The sequence below is a fragment of the Gobius niger genome (genome assembly GCF_951799975.1).
Source record: "Gobius niger genome assembly, chromosome: 9".
Taxonomy (NCBI): domain Eukaryota; kingdom Metazoa; phylum Chordata; class Actinopteri; order Gobiiformes; family Gobiidae; genus Gobius; species Gobius niger.
The window spans coordinates 14296143-14319858 of NC_136860.1; the positions used below are offsets into that span (position 1 = coordinate 14296143).

The 23716-nt window shown below is 41.6% G+C and overlaps 2 protein-coding genes across 2 annotated transcripts in view; both read right to left on the reverse strand.

The window, feature by feature from the left end:
* The window catches only part of clasp1a (cytoplasmic linker associated protein 1a), a 78049-nt gene extending 59884 nt beyond the window's left edge, over positions 1-18165 (reverse strand). Inside the window, exons 1-2 of the mRNA XM_079563769.1 lie at positions 18011-18165; positions 14885-15559 (exon numbers count right to left, since the gene is read on the reverse strand). Coding sequence (XP_079419895.1) covers positions 14885-15079 — 195 coding nt within the window. The 5' untranslated portion in view covers positions 15080-15559; positions 18011-18165. The remainder of the gene's footprint in view (positions 1-14884; positions 15560-18010) is intronic.
* A 1570-nt stretch (positions 18166-19735) lies between these two features.
* nifk (nucleolar protein interacting with the FHA domain of MKI67) lies at positions 19736-23309 on the reverse strand. Its single transcript, XM_079563189.1, has 6 exons — positions 23062-23309; positions 22656-22784; positions 22219-22327; positions 21934-22145; positions 21806-21862; positions 19736-20197 (listed from the first exon to the last, which is right to left on the reverse strand). Exons 1-6 carry the CDS (start codon positions 23182-23184, stop codon positions 20006-20008), a joined length of 822 nt encoding a protein of 273 aa, XP_079419315.1. The 5' UTR covers positions 23185-23309; the 3' UTR covers positions 19736-20005.
* Positions 23310-23716: the final 407 nt, after the last annotated feature.

Below are 23716 nucleotides of genomic sequence, written 5' to 3' on the forward strand. Positions count from 1 at the left end.
GACAGAATCCTAGAGGAGAGGACATGGCCTATCAGGCAGCAGGCATGAGACCAGGCAGTGACGTGGGCTGCAGAGGTGGCTCACGGCTCTCCTGTGCCATGGGCTCAGCAAGCTAAAAACAGTGACAAAACTGATTTCCTTCTTTTTTTTTTAGCTTTCAGCCATGTTATAATAACACTCCAAAGTCAAAAACTAGGGATGGGCGATACCACATTTTTTGGAATCGATACAATACCGATACTTTGGGTCATTTTTGCCGATAGCGATACCGATACCGATACTGGTCATTTCAAATGGGTGAATGTATTTCAATCAATATACATTTCTAAAACTGGTTATTTTAGACAATTAACTGGTCATATAAAATGATATTACTTTAACTGGTTAATTAAACAATACTAATGTGAAATTGAATACATAAACAAAATTTTAAATTAATACTTAAATGACAGAACCTAAAACAGAATGATATGCCTGGCTCAGTTCAATCCTTTGCTGTTTTGGACTTGGACAGAACAAAGAAATAAATCATCCTTTTGCGTTGATAATTGCTGCCCCGCCTTCTTTTAGAATATGCAAATTAGTATCGATACTTTTTGCCCAATATCGATACTTTAAAAATAGCCGTTTGGTATCGATATTTCGATACTTTGGCATCGATCCGCCCATCCTTATCAAAAACAGACCTGGAGAAGTATTTCACAGTGACTGTCACTGTGAAATACAGTCACACCATTTTGAGAAATTCTCTTTGTTTCTTCTTCTACTGCTGAAGTGCTCTGATCTGTTTCCACTCTGAGCCATTCTGCACTCAAGATGTGTTTATCACAGCATCATCATTAATGCGTTAGCTGCAGTGAAACTTGAAAGGTTGTGTTCAATGTGTCATTCCCACAGCTGCCTGCAGAGGGAGCGCCAGCCAAAAATCCTGCCCTGCCCTGGCCCCGAGTCTCACATAAAATTTGTTTTCAAATATTGAAAAAAAAAGGGAAAATTACAAAGTTAAGGTACTCAAAATGTTTTTAAGGCTCAATTATGCATATGTGTGACAGTGGCACAGATGGTTGAGAGGGTCGTCTCATGATCGGAAGGTCAGGGGTTCGAATCCCACCTCCTGAAAGTGCACATTGTCGTTGTGTCCTTGGGCAAGACACTTCACCCACATTGCCCCCAGTGTCTGCGTACATTGGTGTATGAATGAGAGTATGAATGGGTGAGTGGATCCTTGCTGTAAAGCGCTTTGAGTGCCTAATGTAGGTGGAAAAGCGCTATATAAGTTGAGACCATTTACCATTTACCATGTGTTATCACTGTGTTACACAGTTTGTGTATATGCATCAATTATAACAATGGAATAGTCTATATTGTATTTGGCAATTTGTAATTGATCCTGTTGCATTTTTGTTGAAAGCATTTTTTTACAAAGCAAATGTACAACAAATAAATGATAAAACAAGTTATGAAAGTTATCCCTTTTAACAGGCTTTAAAAGATGATAAACTAAAGCACCAGATGTCATAAAAAATACAAATCATGTCATATATTATTTATGCCAATCAATCAAGGAGAAAATCATGTTCCCTACGTTACCATTTGCAGTTACTCCATCAAATAATCTTATTCTACAACTTAACACAGATGCAAACACTGTGGCCTCGTCTGTATCGAGACAAATTCATATTTACACAATACGCAGGACTAGCGGCGGCACAAGGACAGGACAAGGGCAACCACTGACGCAAACGCTTTCAGCTGCCTCGCCGTGGAAGAGAGAAGTGTTTTGCTGGGTTTGCTGGTTGGAAACAATAACCAACTTTGTGCCCCGCTGTGCCCAGTCATGCACATGCCTCCGGGGCACCTGCCAGAAGAGATACAGGGAGACATCATTCTGCAGATAAGAGCGCAGGCGGCTGAATCTGGGAGTGGACAGTGAGGCGAACGGACAGCTGACTCAGGAGGCCAGGGTTAAAATGCTTATGTATGCTAAGAAAGGGAAGGTGGCTCGCGTTGGGAAAGGTCGCCGCCGCTAGGGTCGGGTTACGTAATAGCCAACAGGTCTGAAAAGTATCATGTCTAGTAAAAATTGTATGAAGTTAGTGTTAAATAGTAAATTAGAACATGTTCCGGATGTACTGCCATGTGTACTCGTATTTCATGGAATTGGGTTTCTAGAATAGGTAGGTATGGTAACAAAACACACAGAAAATTATGATTATTATTTCTTAATTGCCAGGGAAGGATAATAAACTATGGGGTTTATTTCAAAACTAATTTCAAAACTTTTTATAACAAAATACTTGGGCCAACAGATTGTCAATGGTTTTAACCAGGGGTGTCGGCCCACAATTGGCCCACTACAAATTCTAAAAATATAATAGAATTTTCTTTTCTTTTTTTGCTTTAATTGAATATATATATACAATAAATTCAAATCCATTAATAGCAAGCTGTGTGATTTTACTTTAAGCATATTCAATTAAAAAGCATAGTTAACATGTTATTGAATTTGCTAACTTTAACACAGTAGAGGTGAAGTTATACTGTATATCTGACCTCTATTGAGTGCGGCCCAGTTATTTGTATATTTTTCTGTATGTGGCCAGGGGTGTCTGAACTATAATTGACTTTTATGACACAGAAATACAGTATTATTGTTTGAAAAGAAGCCATCAACATGTGTGACTTTTGGGTTTGAATTTGACACCCACAAGTCCAGGTGTCCAGTGCAGCGAGCGACCCTTCTGGTTACTGTCACTCATCCAAAGCCAGTGTTACACAAACAAGGTCTCCAGAGAGTAAACGGCAATTGACAACAGTGAATCCTTCCACCAAAACAACACCTCATCGTCAGCCGCATCTCCGCCTCAGCCTATTCCGCTTCACAGCCTAGGATTCTGCATTTACACCCCTGCTGCTGCAACCCACCTCTGCCCGTCATGGATTCTCCCGCTGCTCATCCTACTCGAACCTCCCATTCCCCCACCAGTGTCAAGCCTCCAGAGGAAGGACATCTCTAAGGCTTTCTTAATGCTGCTTCTGTTTCTGTCCGAGTCTCTCTGCCCGAGACGCTGCTTCCCATTAGAGCAAACTTCGATGCTTTTTCAGCTCCATGGATGCAGCTGCTGTCGGACATCAGCGCCATTATAAGCTAACGAACCCAGAGCAGCAAAAGAGTGAATTACTTTCAACCGTTTTTCCGAAACACTGATAAAATAGCCTGAACAATCCCTATTAAAAGGACATTTCCAAAAAAAAGCATGTTTATTCGGTTGCACATGGCTAATATGCACACGTAAACAACATATGACACCTACACGCCATCGGGATTCATTGTAGTCTGCGAAGGAGCGGCTAATCTCATGCGTTTCCTTCCTGGGCCGCCCTGACTCAGCAGAGCGAATGGCCAAAGTGATAACACGATACGGCTGTTAGCGCGGCGCTGAGCTGACACTGGGAGTGACATGGGGAAGGCTGATCAAAGACCGAGGGGAAAAACACACTCCCACAATACAACTTATAGGATCATACCCACGGTCGTATCTCTGCTACTTCAAAGTAGCAGAGATAAGCAAAGTAATGGGAAACTGCATATTCAAGTAACTTTCTCTATATGGACTCAGGGCTGGACTGGCAGAAAAAATTGGCCCGGGACTGGGACAAGAACAGCCCTCTAAAAAAAAAAAAAAAAAAAAAAAGTCATATTCAATACAATAGTCGAGGTGATGAGCAAAACAATAAGCCCTTGGCTTGAACTAAAACAGCATAAGCTACGAATCGAGGACAATAGTTGCATTTTGTTTCTGCCGAATTCAAGCTAACACCTCATAGCACTCAACACTTTAATCTTGTCATTTACAATTTGATGGAACGTTTGTAAAATTACTTAACAATCTTAAAATGTGTGTTCCGTTGATGAAGTTCCTCTCGCGACTGCAACACAAATAAACTTCTCAAAACCAACCAAATGATTGCACTGTAGATTGAGGATGAAACGGTAAAACTCACCACGGAGTTAGAGAGGTGTGTAGTGACGACGAGGGACAAGACGGAGTCACCTGACAACTCCCAGCATGCACTTCTTTGCAAAAATGTGTCTAAAATGTATAAAAAATAGAGGTCTAAGGTTCTGTGGGTGCTGGAGGGAGATACAATAAACTATTTCCTCTTATATTGGCAATGTGAGGGGCATGAGTGTTGTGTCCGAGAGGCCCATTGCTCATTATAGGAGATTATCTGGGAACCATAACTCAAGAAATCACCACCAGAAGGTTACAAAAGGAGTCACATCCCTCTATTGGAGGAATTGTGTAATTGCATCTATGTAATGATAGAGATTCTAATGGCTTTTCTCGCTAATTGTGGGCCGGTGTAAGGTATTACGGGCCTTATCTCGATCTGACTGGCCCAACCGGCCCAAAAGTATGTCGGCCCACCGGGAAAACTCACAATTCTCCCCATGGCCGGCCCAGCCCTGTATGGACTGCAGTGAAACGATGCCGATGTGACAAATGGACATTTGAGCTGCCAAAATTATAGTTATCTTAACAAAAAAAACTATCCCTAATTATGTGCCATTCTAACAATATTGGTTACAGGTTTTCTACCGTGTATTTCAGGCATTTCCCAAAGCAATACAATCCAAGGCCTGTCATTTGCGAAGGGCCTTGTCAGTCACCTTTAGAGGAACAGGGCCGATCAGGCAGGGCTGTGTTGTTGTTACGTAATCGACCGTAATAGCGCGTGGCGAGGTTCTGCTGTGAAGGACGTGAACTTGTTTGCAACATAAAGGTAGCTACTGCGTGACTCATGACCGACAACATCAAAGTCTAGGCAGAGGGAAACTTTACAGGATGAAAACAAGGAACATGGAACCAATGGTTATTTTAGTATAAAGCAGATCAGTTCGCTATAACGTCAAATCTACCACAATAACCTACTCTATATATATGTATACAAGTGTGGGTTTTTATATATCGTGTGTTTGTAAAGCACAAGCAACATGTTCACTCACTTTTATTGTTTATTATTACTCAATGATGTGGAGTCCATGTAAAAGCACCGACTGATTCTCAGCTGATCGATGCCTGCAGCTTGTCCTTCTCTCAAAACAACACAGCGAGTGCTCACCGCTCAAACAGTATGAAAAAGGCCTCTGTTCTCTGGGCGCTTCCCGGCCCCCCACACGTAGATCAATCTGCTTCCGTCTGATCATTACGAGAAAAGTTCAACGCACACCGAGAGAAGACATGGTTCATATCGATAAACAAGCTTTAAGCCGTCCTCACTTTGGATCACAATGCGGCAAACTTCGGAGAGAACGCGTCTTACATCTCACATTACCACTCTGACTTGTTTGGGTTCACCCACACAGCACATGTATTAGATTACCCACTCGTCACAGTGATTTCTGCAGACAAAAAAGGATGTGCGCACTTTCTCCAGCTGTCTCTCCCGGCAACAAATGTATCCATCGTCGAGGATCTAGCTGCGCGTCGCATGTGCCGGTGTCGCTGCGGCGCTGATAAGAGTCACCGGCTCCTCATTCATCTTTTCACTGCGCCGTAAGTGAGTGTGGCAAACCTCGCTCTCTGCTCTCAGCATCTGCCACATTATTAAGCTTCTTCATTACAAAACAAAAGATTACACAGATGATCAAACTCAATTCACGTTCAAATACATTTCATCCATTACGAAAAGTCGGGTTTTGATGGATTGCTAATTTGGGGGGAGAAAAAACAGATGGTACGCTTACAGGATGGAAAGATTAACTCAGAAAAAAAAAAAATCCTCGAGTTGAGAAGATTAAATAAAACATGAGATTAGAGGGCAGAGTTCTGCAGTGGTGGCATCGCAGGAAGAGGGTCCTTCATAAAGTGATCTTTGAATTGAATATGCTCACTGTGCATTCTGATGTGCCATGTTAGGGATAAAGTTGGATTAAATATGACGTTGGTCAAGGGAAAGAGGGCAAACGTTTGGTCAACCATCTCTGATTTCAAGGTGACTGGTAGAAGACGAGGAAACTAGATACAGATGTATAGATCAAGAAAGATATCACTCATACGTTACAACCACTTTTACATGTTGCTGCATTGTCAAAGGCACTCAATGTCATGAGTCATTTGAGTTCTCTCCACAAAACAGATTACATATTTGTGTCCGACTTACTAGTAATATACGCAATTTCAAATCAGTGGCTACGTTTACATGGACCCAATTATCAGATATGTAATTGTAGGTCATTTCAAAGTTATCCATGAAATAGATCTCAAATTAAAAAACTAATTTGAGATCTATTTCATGGATAACCTTTGTGATTATTTAAAGCAGTACTAAGTATCGTGTTTACCTTAATAAATCCTTTTCATTGTCCCTCTGGGGGTAATACAAGTGTTAATGGGATGATTGGGGGGTCTTTCATCTCCCCTTGGTGTCTCTGGCCAGACAAACCAGAATTGCAACTTCGCTGCCTATGGGTCGGAGGCCCCAATACACACTAATGGAATCACAAAGAAGACGCTAACAGGCTAACGGGCAAAGCTATCTGCGGGCTAACGCCACTTAAACAGTATTTACAGCCAAGTCTGAGGGGAAAAAAAATATCTCCATTGTGTAATTGTACAATTTCCTTCTCTCCCTTTGTCATTTCTATCAGCGTAGTATTTACTCTCACAGACAATTTAAAAAACCGCAACATGCTACGACACCTGCCGTGGCGCTTAAGGCCTCTAGGCCTCTAGTTACTTAGCACTGCTTTAAATTTCATTAAAATAAAAAAGATTTCATTCAGTATTTTTAAAATAACTTTTAATCTTTGTCATTTTCACATGATTTTGGCCTTGTTGCTGTTTTTTCCTGGCTTGTTTAGGCACAAGTGTGAAAGATCAGGAATAAATCAGATTATATGAATGTCAGATAACGTATTTTACTTCACTTTTGTTAGTCGGTTGTGCCTCGGACCTCCTTTTCTCCTTTCAAAAGAAGCTTTTTGCATATGGATCCTTGAAGAGCACCTGACTTGATCACATTCCGAACCCTCAGCAGCGCTCACTCGCCCACATATATCAGGTAACGTATATATCAGATTAAACTGTTTAAATATTTCTCCTATAATCTGGGAACTCCGATTAGGATCAGATTTTTGGTCTCCATGTAAACGTAGCCACTGAATTGCTCATCATTTTCCAGTTTGCACTTGTTATTTGGCACATCTCTTGATAAATGACCCCCCCAACACTTCCTGCACCAACAGAGACGTTTACATGCATTTTCTTTTATTGCGCCAAAACTGGCCACACCTAGGCGGGTTTCTATCTCTTATAAAAACAGGAACAAATAAAAGTGAAAGCACTACAGAGAGCTCTGAAGCAAAAGTTATTCAAATGATCTCTGATTGGTTGGTTTTGTGGGTTGATAAAGAGCGCTATGCAAAGGCCAGCAGTCGCGTCAATCTTTGTGATTTGAGCTGCCTTTTAACTTGAGCTCTTTTAACAATATTTATGACCTTAAACATAACATTCTCAGTCATTTAGGGAGCTAATTTCATCATACAGCTGATTGGAGTGGTAAAAAAAAACAGAAAAAGGAAACTATTTTGTGTTAAATGGTCCCAATCATGTGACATTTAAATGTGAGAGCTTGTTTCACGTCATTTTCAGTCTCTGCTCCCTTGCATATTCACCACTGTTGTTAAGAGTTAACCACAGATCAAAGTCCTCTTTCGGCCTTGGACTTCCACAGTACTCCCTGCCTTTTTCAGTGCTTAAGTTTTCCACCTGTCTGTATCACATTACACACAATGGTCTCAGCTGTTCCTCTGCAGATTAATCCTCTGCATTAGAGCCGGCCATGCACAAAGGTCACACATGTCACTGACCTCACTGTGGCCGCGTGGCGTATGTTAGAGGAGGGGCAGGTTATGCAAGAACACACACAGGTTGTAGTAAAGTGTCAGGATATCTGCGACGAAAGGTGCAGATATCCCCTTATTCAGACTGAGAGCCAATAGTTGAAACTACAACTGAGACCCAACCGCTAATCACCGGGTATCGCCAATCACTACAAAAATGAACCAGGAAAGTCTCCCACGAAGATACAAAATATACATTTTTAGGGGAGTCCTGGCCCAAGCGGTGAATCTATTGAGCATAGTTTTAGTGGTAGGGGAAATCAAAGCAGCAGGAAGGATTCTACACAAACAACAACCTGCATGTTACTCATCTCTAGGCTCTACGCAATCATGATGCACTTCTTTTTCAGCTGAGGACTGATCCAGAAATACAAGACGTGAGTCATTTTGTCTAACACCTGCTGCTTGTGTTTTTGTTACATAAAATGCATCTTGCTTGTCTAAACTGTAAGAAATCTTTAGGAAAAGTTCATATAAAAGGGACAATTCGATCTTACTTCTAACCATGTACTGTAGAATTAATAGACAGCTTCTGCTCACTCCTCTCCGTTTACCATAATGACCATGTTCGAAAGGGAAATCATGGCGGATTTACAGACTCCTCCTACCCTGCTCTGACAGAGCATGGTCCTTAAAAGGGCAAAAGGGTGGTATCTTCAGAGTAGACTCGGCCGTAACCGCACCATTAGCTCTAATGCTAGCGGCCTGTCAATCAAAGCCCAGCCTTCATTACTATACAAGTTTTCTAAAATGTTCCTTACGAAAACCAGCCTGGTTTCTTTAATTGTAACTAACCCAGCGTTACCACAGGAGCAATATCTACAGTAAAAAGTTTTTAAACATTAGAAACCAGGCTTTACAGTTGCTTAGAATGTGTGTAAAGTGCAATGCTTTCTAATGGGAAACTAGCTTGTTTTGCCGCCCATATCTGGAGGTACTACAGCAATGGCGGTCAAAGTCGGCCCCTAGTGTCGCGGTCACAAAGCAGAGCAACCAGCAGCCATTGCTTCTAACACAATACCAAATCCAATGTCACTAAAATGGAATGGTTTTCTCGTGCCAGCAGAAAGCTACAAACTGTCCTGCTCCTCATGGCCCACAGCGCAGGCGGCCATTAGTACTACTTCAAAGCAATTTGTCTGCAACAAAAAAGTGTTTACTGCGGCTCCATCTGTACTACAGCTAATCAGCTGTCCAGGACTCGCAGAGGCATGTTACCAGTGTCTTTTCAACTACACACTGCAACCTGCAACAGAACAAGCTCATTTCTTATAAATATCAAAAATGAGTTCACAGTGGAAATTTTAAACGTGTTTGAGAATTAAATTTGAGAGAAAACTATAGAATAGAAACAAACTTTTTTACAATTTCCAAACAGCAGATTTTGTATGGATGCCTTTGTGCTTTGCTAATCCAGTTTATTATTTGTGAGTATACATTAAAAATCAGATAAAATTACATCCCAGAAAGATTTTCATTAGACCTTTTATATTTGGTCTTCCTTTATGATTTCACCACACCAGTACTAGCATAAAGCAGGGTAAAGAACTACAATTCTTTGCTTGGAAGAAAAGTCACCGGGCCCGGCGTTGATGGGTCCCACTGGACAAACTCAGAAACAAAACGGTAAACAAAAGCTAAGATCAATTTCTTACTGCAGTCACAAAACTCCGGTCTGTTCTTCACTGCTTGCTCCCATAAAGCGGTGGGCCACAGCACACAAGAGGAAATTACAACATATTTCAAACCAAAAGTATACAGAAGATGCCAAATAGTTCAGGGCTAAATGGGTTAACTTGCCCTCAATTCATGGCCGAGGTCGGTGGAGTGAAGTTGATCGCTTAGATGCCTGGAAAAAATGGCAACCGTTCAAATGGTGATTTTTTATTATTTTTTGATAAATAATTCAGCTCTATAGAAAATGGCACGACACGCTGGTTTAACTGGGGATCTCACTAGTCATAAAATCTTTTATGAGCCATTTTTATCCGTCTTTAATTCATCTCTCATTGTGCGCATTTCTAGATGGTTCAGCATAGACTATATCTATTATTTTTGCAAGGAAAAAACAAAACAAAAAAACAAACTAAGATTTTAGTCTAAATAGATACTAGCCTCTGCATGCCGCATACGTCAATATTAAGGCTCGTATTTCACTGTTAGATGCACTAAGAGCAAATAGGAGCTACTGCCTACTGCATTGGCGTTTCCTCAATTTTAACTTCATGCATCGTGGACAAACAATATTTCGCTAAATACCCTCAAATTTTCCGCCACAGGCTCAAAGCTAAAACATAAAACATTTTTGGGTGAATGACGGGGATTTTTCAGTGCATGTAACCAAAGATTACTCAGGAATGAGGGCAGAGATCGGGTCATGACTAATGATCATTCTAGATTCTGGATTCTAAAACGACAATGAACAATGCCGATACTGTGAATACATTGATTGTCAGCGTCGTCTCAGTCTAACAGCATTACAGACGGCACCGGTTTGTCTGATCTGTCCGGCCTCCGCTGAGTGTACCACAGACCAGACATTGATGGGGAGGGGAGAGGTGAGATGATGGATGCTCCCCAACCAGCCTTGTGACCAGCTTTACAGGGGCAGGATGCAGAATAAATCACATTCTGACAGACATTAATTCACCTTGGACGTGTGACTGACACCAGAGTGCGATTGGAAAAGGGTGTCACCAACTGAACCCAATTTACAATCCAATGGAAAAAAACTGGTAAAAAAAAAAGATAAGAAAATCAACATCCCAGCACATTGGTTTCCCTTCACATACACATTCTACCAATTATATCATCTGTTTTCTTATAACAAAAAGTTCAAGGTTAAAGCAGTACTAAGTAACTCTTCCCCCTAGAGGCCATAAGCACAACTGCAGGTGTCGTAGCAAGTTACGATTTTTTAACTTGTTAATTGTCTTGGAGAGTAAATACTACGCTGACAGAAAAGGCGAAGGGACAGAGGGATATTGTTCATCCAATTATACAAAGGAAATATTTTTTTTCACTCAAACTTGGCTGTAAATACTGTTTAAGGTGACGTTAGCCCGCAGTTAGCTTTCTCCATTAGCATGTAAGCTTCTTCTTCGTGATTCCATTAGTGTGTATTGGTTGCTCCGGTCCGGTGGCAGTCAAGTTGCAAACATGGTTTTCTGGCCAGAGACACCAGGGGGAGATGAAAGACCCTCCAAACATCCCATAAACACTTGTATTACCCCCACAGGGACTACGAAAAGGATTTATTAGGGTAAACACGTTACTTAGTACTGCTTTAAGGTATACTGTACTACTATTGATCCCCGTAAGGAAAGTTAAGGAGCTTCAGGCTGGCCCCAAGGACATAAAAATAATGTTAGCAGTTAAATAATGGGTGTAGAGCAACGCACTGTTGAAGGAGCATAAAATATGATTAAATGGAGTTAGTTGCACTCGTGACAAAGGGCCAGTGCATAATTAACCCCATCGAAGTTTACCTTTTTTTTTTTTGCATTTACAGAGGGCCAGTGCTCCTTAGCTGGGAAATGTATAACTTTACATTAAGCCTAAATAATAAAAACAATGACAAGTACTTCATTTGCAATTCATGTGTACTTAAAGCCACACCGCGTAGAATTTTACCCAATAAACAAAATTGAAATACAAGCATTTATTTTATGACCGATATTTTCATCATTGAAAAATATCTCATAAATGTACAAACAAACATTTATGAGGCTCACCCCTCCTAAGATGTGACTGTAAACTTTATCGGGAGTGGGTACGTCTCCATGGAGATGTGACGAAAGTCAGCAGAATTTGAGATTTAAACAAGTTAGTTTCTCATCCAAATCCTTTCTTTAACTACACACTGCAGTAATAGCATTTTCTGTGTTGAGCTGGTCATTAGGAGCATGTTTTGTTTTGCCGGCAACAGCATTGTCCAAAATGCTGCGCAGTGTAACTTTAAGATTTCAAACAAGATCAAGTATCGTGAAAGGGTGTTTTTTGCTTCATTTCTTATATCGCTTATATCTTGCAGCTATTAGCAAGAGATAATATAATAGAATATATGTATTGAAGGCAGTTTGAGCTCTGAAATGAATAGTCATGAGTCACTGCATGACATCAGACGATGAAGGCAAACCTTTTTCTTTTGACGAGACAAACAGGTTATAGGAATTCTAGGACAGCTAAAATATATTATGAATAATTTAAAACACTACTCCAGGTATAGAATCAGTAATATGACTCATTGCTCTAGGTGTTCAAACTTATTCCAAAAGTTTGTATGGGTGCTCTTGGGAAGGGATCCAAACAAAAAAACAACAAACAGGCACTCCACACAAGCATGAGCAGCAGGAGGAAGTACTTAATCGGCCTTTATTTAGATGACCAAGCCAACGTGTTTGGATCAACAGGTCTTCATCACTGCTCATACTGCTCCAGGTATGTTTTTCATGGAGGAAATGTAAAAGTCTTTTAATAAACTGAGGTTAGACATATGTTGAATACAGACATATTTGCTTCACTATTGTACCTAAATCTGTTGAGCAATACAATCACTGGTCTGCCTTTTTCCCCATTTAGGTAGATCTTGAAAACATTTAACACTGCAGTAGATATTATGTTCGGATTCCCCTCCGAAGAACAGGACTTGCTTTATACCGGAGGCCTCGCACCAAACCTCCATTTATGGCGAATCCAGCGTCTCATTCTTCGCAGTTCAAACTGAATACTTTCCACGTTTGCTGCCAAGTGATCAGCTAAGCCTGTACTGGGGATACACACAGACTCACACACAGAGCCCAGAGTGTTACCAAGTACTGAGGAGGAGGAGGAGGTCCGGGACAGTATATCAACCTTGTACTGTTACTACAATACAAAGAGCTTCAAGCAGAAACTTTATGGTATTGCATGTCCAAAAGAGTCAGTGGTATTAGAAGTTATTGTTGTAATATTGGTATTGGCGGTAGTAGTAGCTGACGTATGCTGTGGTTATAGCGGCAGTATTAAGTGACACAGCGTACCCGTCATAGTATTATAGCAGTGACGCCAGTGACGAGCGACTACTTTTATCAGCAACAAGTAATACATCACTATTCTGAATCTGTGGGCAGCTTGTTTATGTTGCCGTTAAAATACACTTTGCAAGTATTGGCAAAACTGTCTGTCATTAGCATTTTGAGGCAGGGGAGGTGAGGTCGCCACTGATGAATGCAACTAAAAAGTAACTTGTAATCTAATTTAGTTAGTTTTAAAAACAGGTGAAGTTGATCATAATAGGAGCAGTTGTTGTAGAGGTAAATGTATAACAATTTAGTAGTTTAACAAATTCACACTATGGCAGAAATTTTTCAAGATGACAGCATTCCTGAATCAACCAGCATCGGACGTAGCAAGCGAGAGAGAGCGAGGGAGAAAATCTATGTGCAATCCCTTCATACTGAGCTGCAGTATGTAGGGCACTGGGGGCAGGCTGGGCTTTGTTCAGGCACTGATCGTGGAGATTTTCAGACCTACATCCACCAGCAGCAACACGAACCCTTCTGTAAACACTGCATACCCGCGGAAACGGCAGAGAAAGCATGCGCGACCGCCCGTCCAAAACACTTTTAGTTCAAATGGGGCGCTCCATAACAAAGCGACAGAAACTGAGGAGAGAGATTACGAGTCAATTGCGCTGCCTCTCGGTGAAACTGTGAGAAAGAGTGAACATTTCCCCCTTGAAACAAACTGATACAAAGCATTATACAGATGGACAATAGATGCAAATAGAGCGAGCACAAACAGGGGCCGCCAGCATTCAAGATGTTTTGACACAGAGCACAGGCAATACAAAGACACTTCCTCAACGTAGTACTGAACAAGAATAGAAGAAACAAATGGAAAAGTCGTGCTTTAGATAACTGGTAAAGTACTAAAGAAAGACCCAATATGGTTTTGTAATAATACTGAAAATAAGTGACTGTAGTTTTAGCAAGTAGCTCCAATTGTTATTAAAAAAAAACAAATCCTGACAGGCACTACTAGCCAGGTGCCAAAATCTGTAATGTTTATATTTTGCAAGAGATAAAACATCTACTTAAACCATTATTTGCCAATTCAAGGCAGTTGAAAACACAAACACAAAATTATGCCACACCGGCCAGGCAATTTTCTGACATGAATTCAAAAAAGCTGCAAAGTTGCTATGCTAATTCCCTCATTTAAGACAACATAAATAGTTTCTTGTCAGTCCTTAAAGGATTTATTTATTAAAATACTTGGTTGCAAACTGAGTGTTATAGGCCGGAAAATATTCTACCGTATTTTCCAGCCTCTAACTCGCACTTTTTATCAAAGTTTGGCTGGGGGTGCGACTTAAATTCAGGTGTGACTTATACATAAAAATATACAATTTCACATGTTTGTTATTTTCCCACTGACAGCCGCTAGAGGACGCTCTAGGCTTGTGCACCAGTATCTGCTACACCTGTACCACTGAAAATTATAAGAGAAGGTAATCAAGCAGCAATCGAGCTGGCGAAAAGCGGAGGTTACGTTTACTGCAGTGAAGAAAACAAAAAAAGCGAATCGTGGGATAAAAGCTAGATGACCACAGCTACAGGAACGAGTTCACAAATCAGAGCTTGAACAACGTGCTGCCGGGAGAGGCTTGTCAACGATGCAGTTACGCCTCCATGCCCAGGTAGTTGCCAATGCTGGTGCAACTTATACTCCGGAGCGACTTATATATGTTTTTTTCTTCTTCAATACGCATTTTTTGGCTGGTGCGACATATACTCCCGAGCGGCTTATAGTCCAGAAAATACCGTACTAACTTATGATTATTTCAGATTCATTAATTATTCAGTTGGCAATTACGTGCGCTCCACTCGAATAACTGAAAGCTTCCCTCTCCTTGAATCTTACTCAACTAAAGCTACAGTATGTCATTATGCCAACCTCTTTATTAATCCCTTCTGCCATTCCATTACCCACCTTGAAGTTACTGCAGTTGACCCAGGAACTCGCGATGCCGTCCACCATTTTGTCCAGCGCCGTTTGGTCCTGCTCCAAATCATGTGACTTGTCCTTATCCAGAATATAGTCGATAATGTCTTGGCCCACTTGGAGCCTTTTGCCCATGTCCTTTTGCAGCACAAGCGTTAGGCAGTTCTCCATGCTGGGCTCCATCACGGTGGCCTCTGGTACTAAGGACCTGCCCTTAGGACTTCCAATAGAAAAGACTGACGGCTAAACGTGAGGAAATGGACTCGAAATATGCGCCCGGAACCAGCAAGTGCGTGAGTGGTTGTGCGTTGACAGCTTGAGGGACAGGTTTCCGCTTTGTGCTAGCTCAAAAGCAGGCTAGCAGTTTTGTCATAGTGGCCGGGGAATGGTTGCAATGTAGCATGTGTCTGGAGAGCAGCTGGGGGAAGTTTACAGCGCCCTCCTCTTGGTAGTTTTTTTTTCCTGTTCCCGGGGTTGTTGCGAGAGGGATCTGAGCCAAACCGCCAGCGCAGGGCAGAAGGAGGAGGAGGAGGAGGAGAAGGAGAGAGAAGAGGTGGTTTGGACTCCGGGCAGCAACAGCAAATTGGAGAAGGATGGATGTTTGGATGGAGAGAAGTCGGCTCACAGCTCCATGGTTGCACTTAGTGTCTGGCCTGGTGAGCCCTGGGGGAACACAAAGGGGTAAATAATAAGTGTTAGCAGTTTATACAGTAGAAGTAGAATCGTCATTATAGGTAAGCAAGGGTTTGGGGTATTTCCACAGTAAAATATGCAACAAGCATCGTTAATATTGGGCCATGTCCATAAATTAAAATAACTTGTTTCTGAACTAATACAGAAAAAAAGCATCAACAACTTCATAGAATCTTTTACATACAAGTAAAGGAGCTACAAGAAGACAATAAAGCAGGAAATTGAAATTCTTTCCCCCCAAAATGGCACTTTGCCCTTTTTAGTACCGATAACTCGAGCAGCATGTTGTTGACTGAAGAAGATACAAAGTCAGCAAGGCACAAACATTCACAATAGGCTGAATCCTCCAACTCGGTACTCCTGCCTTTTGCTCCAGAAAGGTTCCTCCTGCAGCATTAAAGGATGGGTCATATGCAAAGGAAAAATGTTGCTACAGGGACAATTAATCACACACCTCAACCTACAAGCTTGTCCTATTTTTGTTCCTTAAACATCGACTTCAGCTCTGCTACAAACTTACAAACACACAAAAGCACCCAATGCTTAAGCTCAGATGTAACGGAATCCACAGCCCACATTATGGACAATGTACAAAACAGTAGTATATACAGCACAGTCTACTCTACACCCTCTACAACTCAACTCTTGTAATTGCCAGACCAATCACTCCTGCCATGGAAACGGAGACGCGCTGAGGGGGCCGGTGTTCTCTATAGCTACTCCAAAGCAGGCCCTATAGGCACTCCACTGCTGACGTCACGCTCTGTTCTGTTTGCTCTGAGGTGTGCTCTAACTTGTAGAGCAGCACCGCGAGAGACGAAGCCTGCTCTTGAAATAACTCCAGGCTTCTCTTGTAGGGTCGACGCGACGCTTTTTTGGCAGGAAGGAATGCTCAAACAACCACACTTCTTCAGATCACGGCCCTTGGTCTGGGAGTGAAGAGCAAAGTTTACAGGAGACAACTTAACAAAACCGGTTTGCAGTCTATGCCTGGTATCCATTGACACGCCAAGAGCAATTAATTTATTATAATTTACAAGTGATACTCATTATCAAAGCATCTGCGCTTCATTCTTTTGTTCACCTCTTGTTTCTTGAATCATGTGTTTTAAATGCTTCTGGGGACAGGATTACAATTTAAAAACAATTAGCTTTTATAATAAAAAATATATATGTTTTAAAATATCAGACAAAAGGCCAGCACAAAAATGCAATTTGAATTGAACTTAAAGCTGCATTATGCAACTCTTTCTGCTGTAAAACAGTTAATATTTGTGCTCATTTGACCTTGTAGTGACCCGACGGCTGCATGAGTGGTCAGCATGGCGCCTTTACCTTCAATCACAGCGGTCTCTACAGCGCTCCGGGATCAATTATTTTGTTGGTTTTCAGGTGAGAGGCTCTATCAGCTGTGAAAACCTTCCAAACAATCGATCCTGGAGCGTCCTAGAGACCACTGTGATTGAAGGTAAAGACACTATGTTGTCCACTCACTGTACAAGGTCAAATACGCACAAACATAAAGTTATTTTTTGGCATAAAAAGTTGCATAACGAACCTTTAACTTAATTTAGCACTTGACAGTTGAAATACAATTGCAGATTACTACTGATTAAAATATTAACCCATTTCCTTTCTGCAAGTGCCACATTATTTGTCCAACACATAAACATCGCCGTCACTTAAATCAACAAAAATCATTGAACAGATTAAGTTTAATCACCTGGCAAAGACAGGGCACCTTTTCCCTTTAATATTTGCAAATGTTTAAGCACAAGGTGTTATACTAGTATGCTTTGTCTTTCTGTATTAGGAGCCAGTTCACAAATCAAAATTGCATTCTTTTATTTTGATTACAAATATAGAAAACCTACTTCTATTTACAGTCTGTTTTGGGCCAGACACACCAGTCCAAAGCAATCCAACAATTATGACACAATAGAAATAGGAGAGTATTTACACAAGTGGCATAATAACAATATAATTACAGGTGTCTGGAAGAGGATATGCCCCTGATCATCCTTGTCAGCCACACCACAGCTATTTGGCTTTTAGTGCAACATTAGCTGACTGCTACAAGGCTAGCTTAAAGGCTCAACATCACCCACTACTACTAGCTAGTAGCTCTGCCTCCCTTTGCTAAACATTCAACACACAATCGCACATGTTTTCCATCCTCTCCGGATATTAAAAACACAATGTCTCAACATCCCGGTATAATAACAGCTTAACCTTTTCCAGAAAGTGGGTGTGGAGTGATACAAGCTGAAAGCTAGCCCCGAGCGAAACCTTTCTATTCAATGAAACGTCAGATAAACCAGCAGACAGCACAGCCAGCCAGCCAGTGAGGCAGCAACAAAGGCAAGAAATGTGTCAAGAAGCCGACAAAAGCAGCGCCCAGATCGGTTCAAAATCACTCACCATGTCCTGCCAAAGGGCCGCTACAGCCTCCCAAACCCGGCTCGTAATTTACAAGTAGTTAATGTACAGTCCACGGCCTGAAATCTCTTCTTGTGTCTTTCTCTTTCTCTCCTCACTCTCCACCCGGAATGTTGCCTGCAGGACAAGAATGGGATCGTCCCGCGCATGCGCAGTCCGCCCCGGGATGATGTTGGCACTTGGAAAACTGTCGCATGGCAAAGGCTAGAAAAAAAAAAAAACTGTTGTGGATGAGGGAAATGCGGACCTCTGGCGACATCTACTGGGTAATCGAGGTATAATATTACTATTGCTCGTCAAAAATATATACTGTTGCACACAAAATATTTTTTTTGAATGAGTATGTTTACATGCACTCGAGTAAACTGGTTATTAGGCATATCCTGGTTATGACAATGAGCTGGATATGATATTTACACGCATCCGTGAAACCAGGACACCCACATCCCTGTTTACATGAGCAACTACAGTATCCTGGATATTTAGGCTCCAGAGAGGGTTGGACCCCGGGGCGGACTGGGACTGAAAAACAGCCCTGGACTCTGGCCAGCCTGGTCCGAATTAGTGTAAATGCGACACTTCCACAAAGACATATGTTAACCTCTTACCACCCGCCATCACCGAGAGCATTTATCCAGGTCGGCCTTACCCAAATCTAAAGGCTTCTTGACTGGAGAGCAACACTGTAACGCCTCATTTGAAAACTAAAATCTAGAAAAGTGACGGTAACTTTTTGTCACGTTGTCGCTGCATTTTTGTCTTGTTTTAGTTGCTTTTTGCTGCTTTTTCATTACTTTTTGTGGCTTTTTGGTGTGTTTTCGTCTCTTGTTTTTCGTTGGTTTTTTGTCATGTTTTTGTTGTTTTTTCATTGCTTTGTCATCATTTTTTCGTCACATTTTGTTGTGTTTTTGTTGCTTTTCCAGCACATTTTTGTTTTTGGATGCTTTTCTTTTATGCTTTTAGATTTGGGTAAAGCTCGGTCACGCCCGGTCTAAGGGTAAGGTAAAGTGAGAGGCCAGGCCGGTGGCCCTAGAGCCAGTGGCCCTTCTGTGCTCTTCCAGGATGGACATATGGCCAGTCCGCCCCTGGTTGGATCTAATGACAAATATGGTAAGGAGCTAAATACTATGTTGCTGATGCATGGCTTTTCCAGATATTTCCCAAGCAAAGGGACAAGAACTATCCAAGGAAGAACTTATAACAGTAGTTTCTTCCCAGCTTCAGCGACAGGCGTGAGAATTGAAAAAATAATAAATATATTATAATATAATATAATTTGTTTGATCCACGGATGCCACGGTGCAATAAAAGCCCAGGTGCCAGGTAAAAAGGCTGCTGAAACGTTTTTTTTCTCCTGTTTTGTGTTTCAAAAGTTCACACATGCTCAGTACAGTCAGCAATTGGGAAATATCCCAGTGAGAATATCCTGGTTTCTAATAAACTGGATATTGGCTTATCCAGGAAACTGAAACCAGGATTCTGTGTTTACATGAACCAGACAAAACGCATGTAAACGCACTCATTGACACAACCATCCAATAATGTTGAATAAGATTAGCCAAAAGAAAATCGCAGATGTTTACAAAATCCCAAAGAACGGATTCAACATGTTAGGGCTTCACATACTATCCTCAAATGTTTATGAACCCAACCTACAAATATTTGCAAACACATTTTTTCTTTATTTTTATGTTCCATTACAGATCAAACAAGGGAAGCATTTCTACCTCATAAAAACAGTCAACGTCACCATTTTTAATTTAACATGTTTAATATTATAAATCTATTATAAAGGAGGAGCCACAAAGACTGTATTGTATGGTATGATGAATATTTCTACTACAATATTCACATCTATTAAAGACTGTGCTGTTCAGAACCAGCATGCGATTCCTCCAGACACTATAAACAGTCCCATCGCTGTTGATTTCAGACCCAACATTCTTTGGGTAATGTCCATATTCCATCACAAAGAGTTCACTCCGCTTCTTCATCATCTTCCTCCTCTTCTTCAGACTCCTTCTCCCCCTCTGAATCCTCCTCTGATGAATCTTCCTCTGCGTCATACTTGGCCGGCATCTTCACAACGATCTCATCATCGTCCTCGTCATCCACCGCAATCGACTTCCTCCTCTCGAGCACTGAGGGGGTGCACAAAGGCGTCGCGTCCTGGATAAAGAAGTGAGATTTAATTATTTGACGTAAAGTAATGATTTTGAAGACGGCTTTCTTTGTAGTGACCGAGCGGCTGTACGAGTGGTCAGCATGGCGGCTTTAATTTTGATCACGGCGGCCTCTACAACGCTCCGGGATCAATTGTTTTGTAGTTTTCAGGCAAGAGGGTCAATCAGCAGTGAAAACCTTCCAAACGATTGATCCGGGAGCTTCCTATAGACCACTGTGATGGAAAGTAAAGGTGCCATGCTGACCGCTCACACAGCCGCTCGGTCAATACAAGGTCAAATACGTACAAAAAGCAACCGCTATTTACTGTGTGTGGCTAACGCTACAGCTAACACCTAGAACAGCTTTAATACTGGCTGTGAAAGGTCTGCAGGATCTCAAAAGTCACAATACACATAGAGGTATTCATTTTACCACTTTGACAGCATCATTTACTGTAGCAGAACTTCAAGCCGCTTACCACGCACAACTGCTAACGTAATCATGCTTTTGATATTAATTATACAAAGCCTTAAAGGGACTAGATGCAAGTTAGCCATTTTATACTCACTACTGCCACCTCAGGTCATACGTGTAACTGCACCTTCTATATTAAGCTCGTTCATGACGGCACTTCGGACCCGAATTAACACATTTTGAGTGACAGTGCAGGATTTTAGAAGCAGTTGTGGTGAACAGGTCTGAGCTCATTCTACACATTAGGACATTGTAGAAACATGTAGGAGGAAGCAAATACTTAATTTTAACATTTTTAAACTCCGTATAGTCCCTTTAAAGCTACATGGCATACAAAGGGAGATCGCTTTTTTTGTTTGGGCAGTCAGAACTGAACACTTGAATCCTATCCAAAAAGCATGCCAATAATTGGCAGTAATTGAAAAAGAGCATGTCAATACATTTATGCCGTATTTATACATTTAAAGAGGGGGTATTATGCTTTTTTCAATCACATAGCACCAGTCTATATCACACTACAATGATGACGGAACCTTCTGTTGGTCTGTAAATGCAGTAAATTAGAATAACTGCCTTGTGTAAAATTGCTCTCTCAAAATGGCTGTAGTGAATGTCTTGAAATAGGCCTCTGTCTCTTTAAGAACCTCTGACCCTTTCGGACACGCCCCCTCCACACGCTGTCTGTGGCATCAGTGTGGAGGAGCAGTGGTTGGTCACTCGGCTGGTGACGAAAGCTCGGAGGCGTCTCCAGGAGGTGGGGGCGTAACAAAGAGGACTCGGGCAAACCTATCCCTAAAATGGCTGCCATCAGTTTTTACAGATTACTCAAAAATACGTGAATGTGCCAAGGCAACACTTCAGGCATGTTTTTAATGAGGGAATGACATAATAACATGATGCAAAGCTTGAAAAAGTCGATTTTGCATAATACCCCCCCCCCTTAAATGATTATTCAATTTGTTGGTACATGGGTTTTATCGCGCTGCCACAAGTATCAAGCGCAATAAGCATTAACGCACCAGTGTAATATTGGCACAGTTATCTGATCCCAGGAGACTGAAGCACCAGGGGCCATTTTCAGTCTGTGCCCACCACCCGCAGATAAAACAAACACAAAAATAAGTAACTCAGCCTTACATCACTGAGGGCAGACGTGTCGGCATCCGACTTATTCTTCTTAGGAGCTTGGGCAGCCTGTAAATCAGATTTAAATGCAGTGAGTCCATTTACTGTGGATTGAGGATATTTTCTATCGCATTACTTACAAATCCGGGAAAGTCGTAGTCGATTCCTTTTTCTGCTAGCCGCTTACGGAGCTTGGACTCTTTCCGCACGAGCTTCTGGGTCAGCTTTTTGATCTGTTCTTCTGTGTGGGCTTTATTGTAGCGTGCGACAGCGGGTTGAGTTGGCTTTTTGAACTTTTTCTGGGAGCCAACAAACAGCTTCTCGTGTACTTTTTCTGGGGGAATGACATGACCTAGGTGATGAAAAGAGACCTTGTTTTTGATTTGTTACTACGTTTTAAACAAGTACTAGTTTCTGGTACATACATTTAATGAGCCTTTCTCCCATGAGGTAATTGTTCATCGTCTCTGCGACAATCTTGGCCACCTCATCGCAATCGAACTCCACAAACGCGTAACCTTTACTTCCACCGGTCTGCAAATCGGAAACAGAGATGTTGCTTGTGATCAAAACCAAATTGGTGCAAAAATGTGTTTCTGAACTAGAATACGTGGGTTTTGTTTTGCAATGCTATTAAAACATAAAAGTAACACAGGGATGTTGACCCTTTGAGGCTGTTTAATGTGTGCACGCGGGTTTTATCGCTCCGCCAATCGAGGAGCAGGCAATAAGCTTAGCGTACAACAATGCTTTAGGCTCATTTATCTGACCTCAAACCACTATGAGATCTGAAGCCATTTTCAGTATGAGCCAAACGTCAGCGTGCCCACGTGGGACTTTCTCGAGACACTAACACACGTACCTTTTTACTTCTGGACAAGCGCAGCCTTAGTACTGTGCCAAACTGCTCAAAATACGTTTTGATTTGTGGCTCAAACAAACCACGAGGCAGGTGTCCCACATAGATAACACCAGGAGCGAGCCTGCTGCCCTGGAGGAAAAAACACACACAAAAAACACCATGAGTTAAAGAACTATAAAGTTTACTTAGGTAGTGGAATATTGTGCTTCTATGAGTATTTTTATCAAATGTATTTTATTGTATTGCTAGACAACACTCTGGTCAACTGACGTTCATTTCGGATGAGTTATAAATGTGATTGGCGTCATAGCATCACGAGACACCATCAACACTTAAAAAGCTACAGCAAAGCCTCAAGGAAAGAGTGCTGGGTTTACAGAGGCTAATGTTTTACGAGTAAACCCACCTTGCTTGATTTGTTCCTCTTCGCGTCCTGGACCTTCTTCTTGAAGTCGGATTCTTGCTGAGGGTTTAGCGCTAGCAGCTCTTTGGTGGGCTGAGAAGCCGCTTCTGCTTTAATTTCGGTCATGTTTTATTGTAAAGTACTCGGTACTTTACATTAGCATTACGATAGGATTAAACTGCCTCAGTGTTGCCCAAACCACGTTGATGCGCTCGAGCTGATCGTCCATGCGGTGACAAACGAGGCTGCGGAAGGGAAGTGAGGAGCTCCAAAACACAGGCCGGACTCCACAGCGCGCCCCCTGCTGCTCAGGAGTCACACTGCACCGAGGAATTATTCACAGCTAATGCTACTTTCTGTATTCGATTGACTTTTTCAGGCAGTGCTATAAAGTGTTTAGTATAATTAAATGTGTGTGCGTGTCAATATAGTATATAGTTCTTATATAGTTTTATTACAATTAGTAGCAGCCTAGTTCTCAAACTACAACTTTACCCATGAAAAGGTAAGGCAAGAAAGGTTTTAACTGTGTTTCACACATAGACTGTAAAATTAAGTCTCACACCTTTATTTAGACTTATGCTTAATGCAGCTCTGTCTCTCAGTTTCTGAGGCCATAACTGTGTAGAATTAATACATTTGCAGCGAAAACTACCAT

Bases quoted from the DNA above. Each gene is read 5' to 3' on its own strand.
- nifk (XM_079563189.1), bottom strand. From the start codon at position 23,184: ATGACCGAAATTAAAGCAGAAGCGGCTTCTCAGCCCACCAAAGAGCTG. The intron at 22,785-23,061 runs GTGGGTTTACTC...TTTTTCCTCCAG, and splicing joins AGAGGAACAAATCAAGCAAG to GGCAGCAGGCTCGCTCCTGG. The intron at 22,328-22,655 runs GTACGTGTGTTA...TCCGATTTGCAG, and splicing joins GCTTGTCCAGAAGTAAAAAG to ACCGGTGGAAGTAAAGGTTA.